Here is an 11,753-nt window from a genome sequence, read left to right on the forward strand (position 1 = left end):
ACAATTTTTAAAATTCATGAACAACTTTTAAGTTGTTGACCTTTTTCTAATTCAAATTCTTTTCAAATTCATGAACATTGTTTCCAATTCATGATTTTTTTCAAATTCACGAGCAGTATTGAAGTTCATTGAAAAAAACTAATTCATGAACTCCTAGAAAATCTGCTAATATTTTTTAAATATATGCATTTTGTCATCTATAAAAGACCAGATGTCAGATTTTTCTAAACCAACAATTACTGGTTTTTCTAGATGATCTTTTTAGCTTGCTAGTGCAACCCAGTGACCGAGCCGTTCGCTCGTTATTTGGGCTATGGCCCGTGCTAGCCACGCATGAGCGTCAGTTAGTTAACTGGCGCTTAAGACTTGCAAAAAGTAGCCACCAACACGTCAAACCACATTCCAGATATATTTTGCAATCGGGCAATGAAAGAAAATGGTGGTATTTGCTTTTGTGTGGCCCAAAAAAGAGACAAAGATCATCACCTTACATCCTCTTTTCCTAACCACACCCTTGGTTAAAATACTATCTTCTAGAACCAACCAAATAAAAAACCCCAAAAAACATGACAAGCCAATTACTCCATTCAACGTAAGAGCATGATTAAAAAGAACCTTCACTGAAAATCTTTTAGCATTATGAAGCCAGCTAATTCCATCTGGGGCATCGATCAATTGTATATCGGCACAATCACTCCTCAAACTGGATCATACCCTGTGCATTGTTATGGGTATTGCAATATATTTTTTGAATTTTGATTGTGTGGAACATGAATATGAGAGCTAAAACTAAAATACATATGATTTATTGTATAGTTGCAAAATAATTATTGGATGTAAGTATCATAATATAACGGAAATGTATGAGCCATTTTCTCTACATGGCCGCATGTTAGGGTGGGTCTTTTACCATGTCAACACGCAAGTCCCCCCTACCTACGTAGGATAGCCTTGTTCACTGGAGGAGAATATTTTTTATGATCATACCTCAACCATGTCATCCATGAACAGATTCCGTAAGATCTCATAGAGTAGAAATGGAACAATAAGTCATGACACAATCGGATTCTCTATTTATTACACTTGCCTTTTCATCATAATATGAAAATGTATCCATTTTCTTTGCATCAATTGTTATCCGAATACTATCGGAGTAAAAGAAGGGCTTATGAGAACATGATAGGGTAGGATTGACTATACTGCTAGTGGCTAATAATCTCAAACGCATGGAAATGGGGATACTCTCATCCATTCCTAAACACATAATACACCGTGACCTCCAAAGTTGTGCAAATATCTGTAGACGGCCGATATCTGACTCGCAACAAAAACTTAGTAGCTCCATATTCAACTCATTAATTAGGTCCCACGCAAAAAACAGAAGCTCATTAATTAGGTTCTGAATTGTGATCAACATATACAAGTAACCAAAAACATGATTAAGTTTGGGAAACATGTCCGTTCATAATATACTTGATCTTCTCTTGCCTCCTTGTGTATATCGAGTAATTAGACTCACATACATACTACGTCTGCTGCTTCTATATATTACACCAAAAAATATATATGGCTCTAAGCAGGTGTGTGCTTCAAGATTGTTTCTACATACCAGGTGCAAATTGCACACGAAAGAGCTTCGTTCGGTCACGCATGCACTGAAAATACAGTTAACGGCTTGACGCTGTCTCATGCAAAACAATAAACATGAAGTTAGAAATGTAATTAGCTGCGACTTGTTTGGCATGCGATTGAGCACATGGATTACAGTACTTACTGCATGCAGTGGACGTATAGTAGATGTTATTCATCCTCATGCTCCTGCTGGCGCAACTCAAGGTCAATATTTGGTTCACGTACTCTAGTAGACAACAATAATCCGGCAGCAGCTTTTGAGCTGCTTCCGCAGGCTTGCTGCTCACTCGATTTCATGGCCGCGGAAAGCTAATTAACACACATTAATAGTTTGTCAATTGCCAGCTTCCTTCTATCCTTGCAGTAAAAAAAAAAACTGAAGCTAATATATATGGTCAATGTTATATTAGCTAGAGCTGCTATATAATTTGCAACCAATTCCAACACATATTTTTGTTTAAATTAAAGGGGTGCATCGCATTTCTAATTTGTCAACACATTATGACTTTTTTAGGAAAGAATTATTTTTCTTGAATCTGCGTTAGTCATGCTAATACACTATCTGGGATGTGAAATATTGAATAAAACCCACCCAATAATATATGTATGGGTTCTATACTGATCTGTCAAATTTGTCTCTTCTTTTTCAGATCATATACTAATCATCTATATGTGAACTTCAAGTCAAATTTAACTTTTAATTCTTTCGATGACTTGCTAATGCATACGTTATAAAATGTGGTTTATAAATAATTATTTTAATTTCTAAGTATATCTGGGCTATCAGATGACAAGCTAGGATATATTAGCTATATCTACTAGCATTCGTTTAGTACATGAGAATCCATGGCACTTCTTACCTGCTTCCGCAGCTCTATGTTCTGCTCATGAGCAATACTCAGCTTCTTGTCAAGTTCGATATTTTCCTTCTGAACAAGCAATCCCTGCAGAAGCAAATTCCATCTCATCATACCTCAGCTGTTAATAACAGACGCATATACGAGAATCAACGCTAACTGAGCTATTTCAACACCAGCAACAGTAGAAGCAAGAACATGAAGAAGATGTAGTGAACCTTTTGGTTGAGTTCGTGGATCTCCGCAGCCATAACTTGCTCCTAAAGAAAGCAATTATAAGTAAAGTATGTATGAGGAAATAAAAAATAAAAAGAAGGTAACGGAAGGTGAAATAAAAGGGTACCTTCCTCTTTCTTATGGAATGAAGGCTCATCTCAACCTGGTTCACCAGAAACTGCAGATCTCGAACAGTGGTACCAGATAGCTCCTCTCCCAACAATTGCCTAACATCAGAGGTCACATGGTTTAACAGTGTACCTATCTATTGCTTTTGACTACTGCTCAGTTTATGATCTTCTTTAGACCTTATGACCTTGTTACGTTTTTATTTAATAATATGGCTGCATGCATCGATTGATGCAGAGGCGGGGGTATTCCTCCTTTTCGAAAAAAATCTAGCTTCTCCATTCATTACAACAAAAGATGCTACTAAATCCATGGATTTCACCCGCCTAGTCTTCAAGTTAGAGATCTTGCACGCATAGCAGTATGGCACACTCTTTTCGTTCAATCAATTTGCACATGAAACCACTCAAACTTCTGGATAGCTATATTATTGGCATCCTATATCCTATCCTATATACCTAAATAATTGATCCCCACTAACTTCAATTCTCTTAACATGCAGCCTTCCACATCACCAAATGTGACACATCATCATCCACTAACACCATTTTGCAGCACATGCATGCCCCAATTTAATAGTTGCAACTCGAGTGGTCCAACATACATGCATACTATTTGTTCACACACAATTACTTCTGAAAATAATAGTTTTGATTTAGGTCATTTCGTTCATACATAATTCGTCAAAAATTAATCTTGAAATTGTCGCAACAACATGCGGAGAAATCACCTAATTTTATTTGAACATTAATATTACCTATTATTGTGGTGTAAGTTCTGCACTTGCCGCCTCAAGGTTGTAACCTCCCTCTGCCATAACTGCCCAACAAATAGAAATGAAATAAGATACTAACTATAAGAACACCAAATTAATTAGGAGACCCATGACCGTGCTTCCTTGCGTACTGTACTACTACATATAATGACACACTATTGACCCCTCTTCCACTGATGGGCTCCTTGTGATCCGTAAGCGGACGCGTAGAAAATTCAACTGAAAGGGTCACCACTGATGGGCCATGGCAAATATGTGGCCCGTCAATGATAAATTTATTTAGGTAATGGACGAGACCAGTGATGGACCAAAAGCAAGGGCCGTTTGTGGCATATAACTCACCGTCAATAGTTTACACTAAGGGCATGTCAGTGGGAAAATCGACCTAATGGAAAAACCCAAAGCATGTGTTGTTCTTGTAGCACATATAAAACCACCAACCCCAACCCTTATTTTGCGCCCCCTACCCTCCATCCATCTCATGCAACAGTTGAACTTCTCTCTTACTGATCCCTTGATTTCTCCCACATGACCCACTTTCTCCCCAATCCCTCCCTTCTTCACCTTCTTCCTTGATCCACCCCTGCCTCCGCACTCTAACTTGTGGGTGTAGTGCCATCTCCTGTCTCTGCTTTGCGCAACTATTATCCTACCTTGCAACGTCCCTCCAATGTGCCCACCCCGTGTTGCCCCTCCAGAATGCCATTGTGCTCGCCCACGACATAAATGGTGGGCCTCCTCCCCGCCATCCAAGGCAGGAGCTGTGGGATCTTGTCACCATTGGTCGGAAGGATGTAATCGAGACTGTGAGGAGATAGTACGTAAGGCGAGTTTAGGGGAGACAGTGATACCAGGTCATGCCAACGATGACCTACTATGAAGGTCTACTGGCATAGCTCAATTCTTTTGGGTTTTGTCATGGTCACCACCGGTCCCATTAGCATTTGTTTACTCATAGACGATCAAACCTATTAGTACTGTGTTTTAGTGTTGGTCAGTATAGAGTCATTCTACTGTAGTGGTACCTTGAAACAATTGAGTGTAATGGATTACATACTTACATGGGGAAAGCTGATGACACGATCCTTTTTATGGATCTTGACTTGGCTAAAGCTGCCAATGTGTAGCTAATCCTTTGCATGTTTGAGTAGGTCTTTCGGTTTAAGATTAACTTCCATAAGAGGGAGCTGTATTATTTTGGAAAAGCCAAGGAGCATGGACTTGAGTATATGCAACCTTTTGGTTACATGATGTGTTCTTCCCCTTTAAATACCTTGGTACTCTAATAAATTGCCACAAGATTTGCGATGAGATTGGAAGGTCATCGAAGACCACTTTGAGGAGTGTCTTAGTATTGGGAAGTCCAAGAATCGTTCCTGGTGAGGGTGCTTGGTCTTGATTAATTTTGTGATAAGGAGTCTCCCCACCCTTATGATATCTTTTTTGGAGATCGTGGGAGGTTTCGGGAGAGGCTAGACTATTATCGGTCTTAATTCATTTGACAATCTAAGGAATAGAAGAAAAAGTACCATTTTGCATGGTTGAATATTTTATGTATCCCTAACGACGAATGTAGCCTTGGGATTCATGACCTAGAAGTCAAAAACATGTGAGATATGAGTAAAATCATTTTTGAAGTTGATAAGCAAGGATAAAGTGTGGTAGTTTCTCTTACATAGTACTAACTATTTTGGGGTAAAAAACTCTCAGCGATTAAAGTGAAATCAACATACTCCTACTTTTGAAAGGGACACATGAAGGTTAATGATACTTCTGTTAAATTTTAAGCATTTAGTGTGGGAATGGTAAGTCAATTTGATTTTGAGAGGATAGGTACATCATGGATAGGCTTCTTTCGGCTATAACCATGGGATATTTAGTATTGTTCGTCGTAGGAATGCCAGTGCTTCTGTGATTATTGGAGCTGAGAACCCACATGTGGAACTTAGTAGAGTTTTCATTGGCCGACATTTAGCAGACTCGAATGAGACTTTCCCTAAGATTGTGCATCCAGGGCTAACCACGGACCATGAGTTGCTTAAATCGGATTTTCACACTTGTGGAGTTTGCCCCGTGCACTTGCTCGGCTTTAATAGATAAAAGGTTCAATTTTACGTCTAAAAATTGTTGAGTCTTAAATTACCTTTAGAGATAAAGATTTTCTTCAGTTCTTGGTCCAAAAGTTATACTAACAAAGGGCACCATAGTTAAATGAATATGGTAGGGGACACTCATTTTAGTTGTTGTTATTAACAAGAAACCATTCAACATTTTTTATTGTTATCTAGCATTTGTTGCATGGCGAGCTATGTATTTGGCCTTTAATATCACCCTACTTTGTAGTATTTTGCATATTTTTGGCTCTTGACTATGGAAGTTGAAAGCTCCATAGATGAAGAGAGGTCCAAGGCAAGAATAGAAGAGAAAAGGTGTTGGGTGATTCCATTTTCACTTCTTGATTCTTTCAAGTCCAATAACTCCCTTCTTGAATCCCTACTCACCTTAAGTTCATCACTTTAACCACACTCATATCCTTATGAGAGAGTGTTCTTTTGGATTATTGGGAGAAGCTTTGATCAAAGATCATTCAAGGAGTTCTTATCAAGTGAATCTACTTTGCTTGTTACTCTTGGATAGTGAGTGCATCCTAGATGGTTAGGAGTCAGTTGCGATCCTATCAAGTTCTATGTGTGAATGAATCAAGAGTTTATACGAGCTCTAAGATTACCCGCTTGGTGAAGATATGTCCTTAGTGGAGGCTTCTATGTGCAAGCCATGATGAAATAGGTTGATTGCACTGGGTCGACCACTTGGTGGGCAATGCAATCCAGATCCTTGTAATGCCCTCTAGCCCTTAGAAGTTGATCCCAACTGGAGATGATAAATCTTAAGATTTCTCATGTTGGTCGTGGGTGAACAATGATGTTCCGATCTATCTGATGATACAAAAATGGTTTCATGTTTGACAAAAAGAAGGCCTATTCTTGTATGTAGGTGATACTCTCATCTACAATTTTGTTGCAGTCATATGTGTTACTACAGAAGGTCCGGCACAAAGAGTCGATGGAGCTTGCCCAAAGAAGCCTGAGTGAATTAGTGGGCAGTTTATGTCTAATTTTTGGACGGTTGACTAGTGATTGGCTTATGAATGTTTAGAGTTGTCTTTTTGGCATGCTAGTCTTTGTTGGTCCATGTTATTTTTGTCTGTCTGTCCTTTTGAGAACAAGTACAAAGCTTGATATTTTCGTAATGAGACGGTGTAATAAGGTTGACCATATGCATGTAATTAAGGATGGAGGTGGTTTAACAAAAGATAACATTATCCAAGAACACCTACATGGGGAAGATTTCGATATTGTTTATACGTATAAATATGAAGGTATTTTTAAAATATAAAAAACTATGGACTTACATGTAGTCTTTTCGGTTTACTTGCTTTGAAGTATCTTATATATAGTATATGAACATACTTAGAATGATAAAGTAGTATATATATCACCACATGGTAGTATATGAGACATGAGGGTAACTATCCCGGGGTGGTAGGATGTGTGTGTGTGTGTGTGTGTTTCTAGAAATGAAGAATGGAGAAATGTGGCACAATCTAATGACATCATTGTACTATCTAGCTACAACCAAAATGTTTTGGAGGTTTTGTAGCTGTGTATTTCTAGAAATGAAGAAACGAAGAACTGTGGCACAATCTAATGACATCATTGGACTATCTAGCTACAACCAAGATGTTTTGGAGGTTTTCTAGTTGTCATTACTTTTCTAAAATATTTATAGATAGATATTTGTAGGAATCATTTGTAGTGGCGTGCATAAGATAATCTATGGTAGCTTGGTCACACTTGAGACAAGAAAACATGCATGGGGTTACAAGCCATCTGGCCATGGAGGAGTCATGTGATAGCCATGAGGAGTTATTTAGAAGACTCAATGGATATCTGTATAGTCATGTGATAGCCACAATTTTCTAAATACCCCCACCCCCTCCTATATGATAACATTTTCAGGGCACTTGTTTAAACGAATTTCATTGGACTTTTTAGTTTGTAGGATTAAAAACCATAAGAATGTTTCATATTGTCTCCATGTAGGTCAAAATGAAATTCCCATTGAGCAACTTCATGGAATTTCTGTATTTATTTGACAAGTATGCCATGTTCACAATCTTTTCAGATATTTTTTTTGCATTTTCTTACTATGGTACGACCAAACATGCTCTATTATAGTATGACGTGTATTCAATTTATGTAGGAATTAATATAACATGACAGCCATTTTGATGTCCTTTTGCTGTTCAAATATTTTTATAATCCGAGCCATAGAGGCCCTTAGGTCCTCTTTGATTTGCATGATTCTCAAAATGCAAGGAAAAGAAGAGAAAAACACGTGATCGGAATTATATTTTTTTCTCTTGAATCCTGTATGACTAGAAAAACATAGGAATTTGGATCAAAGAGTGTCAGATGGTACTGATAAAACAAAGTAGTTATACAAAGAGGTTTGAATGCATGGAATTTTTTTCCCCAAAGAAATCCTTCGGCTTTTTACCTAAGGATCCAAATCCTCAAACAATAATATGAAATTCTTTGAACAATAATATGCATTAACTACTCTACCAGACCCCAATCATTAGTTGTATATCACATTTGGCCCATCCACCTAGCCATAATAAATTCCGACCCGAGCATTTCCGGTAATGGCCATGAATTCCTAAATGAAGATATAAAGATGTGACATACTTGCCCTTTGGCATCATTCATGCGATAAAGTAACATCATGTGTAATGTGCATCACTCACGTGACTAAGACAGTAAGACCTAAGAGCATCTACAACCGTACCCCCCCCCCCCCCCCCCCCCCAAAAAAAACGTCCGGACGGATATTACGAACACCATCTGCTGGACCCAAAGACGCCACCCAAGCAGAATCCCCCCCAAGTCTTCCCATATGCTCGGGCTATTTAACACCACTGTGCAGATACGAAGACACCCGAACGTGTCCTCCATGTCGGATCCGATAGGCGGACCCATACCAAATCTCTTCATATCATCCACAACCCTCTGTCGACCTGCCATCTTCCTCGCCTACTTTGTTTGTGCTACCCAATCACTAGCTCGGCCGCTGTCCCCGACCCATGGCGCCGCCACCATCGATCCCAAATGCCTCTCGTCCGTCCTTGGCACCCTGGACGCTATCCTGCTACATCCTACTCCTCCGGACATACACCTCGCCATCTTTGTGTTCGACAAAATGTTTGAACTATTTTTTTGATTCTTTTGCTCATTTGTAGGCAAACAATGTATGAGCAGGATGATGAATTTGAGAACAAGAAGCTTGATCAATTCATTTACACGGATTTTGCGGATTCATCGGATCTAGACGTCGAAGGTGCTGACATTATGTTGATGATGAGCATCCAGGAAGAAATGGAGAGGCAAGTGGAGCATGTTTTGAACTTCAAGGGTTCGATAAAGGGCAAGATAGTTGTTCCCTGGGCTGCAACTACACCATCAACGGGCATAACTACACAATGGAATACTACCTTGTTGATAACATTTATTACCTGATGAGCGGCGTTCGTGAAGACTATATCCAAGTCCCAAGGTAAAAAATGACGTCTCTTTGCAAAAATGCAAGAAGGTGGTAGGAAGGATGCGGAGAGGGCATTTGGAGTGATCCAAGCTCAGTGGGTATTGTTTGTGGAGTTGCAATGATGTGCGACCAAAGACATTGTGGCAGTTGATGAGATGTGTTGTGTAGTCTTGCATAACATGATTGTGGAGCATGAGGGCTAAGGGGCAACGCACATACACACACTCTATCTATCTCTCTCTCTCTCTCTCTTACTCTTTCTCTCTCTCTCTCTCTCTCTCTCTCTCTCTCTCTCACACACACACACAAGATTTTCAAACGTGTGGAGTACATGTCTGCCTCTTGAAACAAGATGCAGAGCATGTTGTGAACTTTCTAAAAATGCATCGACAAACTTTGTAATCAATAGATACATGTGCAACAACCGAATGACCTTGCGGAGCATATGTGATTCCACAATGGAAATCATGTAATTTTACATTTAAATTATGCACTCTGGATAATTTATAATTGAACCATGTATTCTGCTCTCCAAATAAATTTTATTTGTGTGTTAAATTCATTGTTACGTGTACTTGTATGGTCAAATGATGGATGTGCATGTCATTGCATGCATTTGAGGTTTTAGAAGTGGGGATGTGGTTGCACGGGAGAACATATAGGGGGTGTATTTGTCCTTTCCACGTACGCTTCCAAACGCGCCTCCGTGACATATAGCGGCTCATATTAGCCCAGATGTAGATGCTCTAACCTACTAATTAATCAATAACAATTGTGATTCCCTAATTCGTTTGGCGTTAAATTTTGTGATTAGATATTTATTTCCGTGAGGAGACACTAATGTACGACAATTACTAATAGGTAGGAGTTATTATTATTTTCTTCTGACACTTGCACTTGTTGTTTGGACTTGGTGGTTTGCTTTTATTTTTTACGGTGGTAAAAAGGGTACTGAAGAGCAAAGAAGTTCATTACTACACTTAAGGATATTGTCCTGTCTAGATTGGATCCAAACAGCAGCGTGATCCTCCTGACAACCAAAGTTTGCAAGAACATGGCTAATTTTTCCCTCTTTCTATTTTTTTCTGAGTTGTTTTGGATTGATCGTGTTGTTTATCCCTCTTTCTTTAATATAATACATGCAGCTCTCCTGCATGGTTTGAAAAAAAAACACGGCTAATTTTATTTTGCTCCCTAGAAATATGAGCAAACAAAGACTCTCTTTCACCCATGAGACTATTTACCTCCTTCACCACCATGGCGAAAATCTGTTTAGAACCGTTCAACTTTTTTATTTTTGCGTGGAATTTAGAACCGTTCAACTGAATGATTAACCACTTCAGTTAATTAGTTCATGGAAATGAGCTATATGCACATCTAGCTAGCTTGATTGCTATTTTTTTTAACAAAGGGAGAGGAATACCTCTGGGTTATGTTTCTGCATCAATCATACATGCTGTCATCTTTATTTCATAGTTTGAAGCATTACGAAATATAAGACAAAATTCCACTCAAAGGCGGACCATCAGAGATCATATTGCTAGATCGTCATCCAAGCTTGTTTGCTATTCGTTTCACCGTTCTCTTTCCTTCGGTAAATATATATGTGGCGTGGAAAAGCTACTATGCATACATACTTACATACCTTTGCCTCAGATGTTGGATTCAACACTCCGCAGTGCTCCTCTTTTGCCTCCTGGTACCGCTCTAGTATTGCCTCCATTCCACTGATGAAGGCAGAAAAATAAAATAGAAACACATCCAAACTATGAGAGGATGAAATTAAGTAACTGATCAGTAGAGTATTGGGAGGGTGCGGGAACAAATTGTTTAACTAACAGACCTGGAGCTCGCGAAGTCATAGAGGCGACCCGTGCTAGAGAAGACGATGAGTGCGAGATCGGCGTCACAAAGGATGGCAAGCTCCCGGGCCTTCTTCATCAGCCCTCCACGCCGCTTGGAGAAGGTCACCTGACGGTTCGTTGTGTTGTCGATCCTCTCAATCGCAATCTTCCCCCTCCCCATCCTCTTCTTCTTCTTCTTCTTCTTCTCTAGATCTTTCTCCTGCCGGCTGGCCGGCCGATTGAGGAAAGTAATTAACAACCGATGGAAATGGAGCTAAGCTAGAGGCTGCTAATTGTTTCTTCTCCACTATCTGGGTGAAATCTAATCTAGCTAGTTGAAGCTCCCCCCCCCCCCCCCCCCCCAGCTGCTATTGTTTCTGATCCAGCTAGCTATCTTTGTATTGTTGGGTTTGCTTGTAATGGTCTACAAACGAAAAGGGATCGAGATGGCCATGTGCTGACAACACTAGCTACGCTTAAACAACTGCTCAATACTATTTTAATTGTAAATTAGGTTAATGAATGGCCCACTACATACTATTTTCCTCGGTGGTTGCGACAAGGACATCCCTAATATATATATTGTTGCGACTGTTCATAGTTTAAATTTTTTGTACGAGGATAGCCTATGGGCTTTGGACATGCCATTGCCATAGAATATGGCGTCAGCTACCAAGCCAGACGCTTTTTCTTCGA

The 11,753-nt window shown here is 39.4% G+C and overlaps 1 protein-coding gene across 1 annotated transcript; it reads right to left on the reverse strand.

Annotated features, from left to right (window-relative positions):
• Nucleotides 1-1,366: 1,366 nt before the first annotated feature.
• On the reverse strand, nt 1,367-11,391 carry LOC100136999 (MADS-box transcription factor 25). The gene is made up of 8 exons (XM_044585998.1): nt 11,057-11,391; nt 10,859-10,940; nt 3,592-3,653; nt 2,833-2,932; nt 2,708-2,749; nt 2,493-2,576; nt 1,775-1,941; nt 1,367-1,681 (listed from the first exon to the last, which is right to left on the reverse strand). Exons 1-7 carry the CDS (start codon nt 11,236-11,238, stop codon nt 1,801-1,803), a joined length of 693 nt encoding a protein of 230 aa, XP_044441933.1. The 5' UTR covers nt 11,239-11,391; the 3' UTR covers nt 1,367-1,681; nt 1,775-1,800.
• Between the last annotated feature and the right edge of the window lie 362 nt (nt 11,392-11,753).

Source organism: Triticum aestivum, chromosome 7D (genome assembly GCF_018294505.1).
Source record: "Triticum aestivum cultivar Chinese Spring chromosome 7D, IWGSC CS RefSeq v2.1, whole genome shotgun sequence".
NCBI lineage: Eukaryota > Viridiplantae > Streptophyta > Magnoliopsida > Poales > Poaceae > Triticum > Triticum aestivum.

Bases quoted from the DNA above. Each gene is read 5' to 3' on its own strand.
- LOC100136999 (XM_044585998.1), bottom strand. From the start codon at position 11,238: ATGGGGAGGGGGAAGATTGCGATTGAGAGGATCGACAACACAACGAAC. The intron at 2,577-2,707 runs GTTCACTACATC...TTGCTTCTGCAG, and splicing joins TCCACGAACTCAACCAAAAG to GGATTGCTTGTTCAGAAGGA. The intron at 1,942-2,492 runs GTAAGAAGTGCC...TGTGTTAATTAG, and splicing joins ACATAGAGCTGCGGAAGCAG to CTTTCCGCGGCCATGAAATC.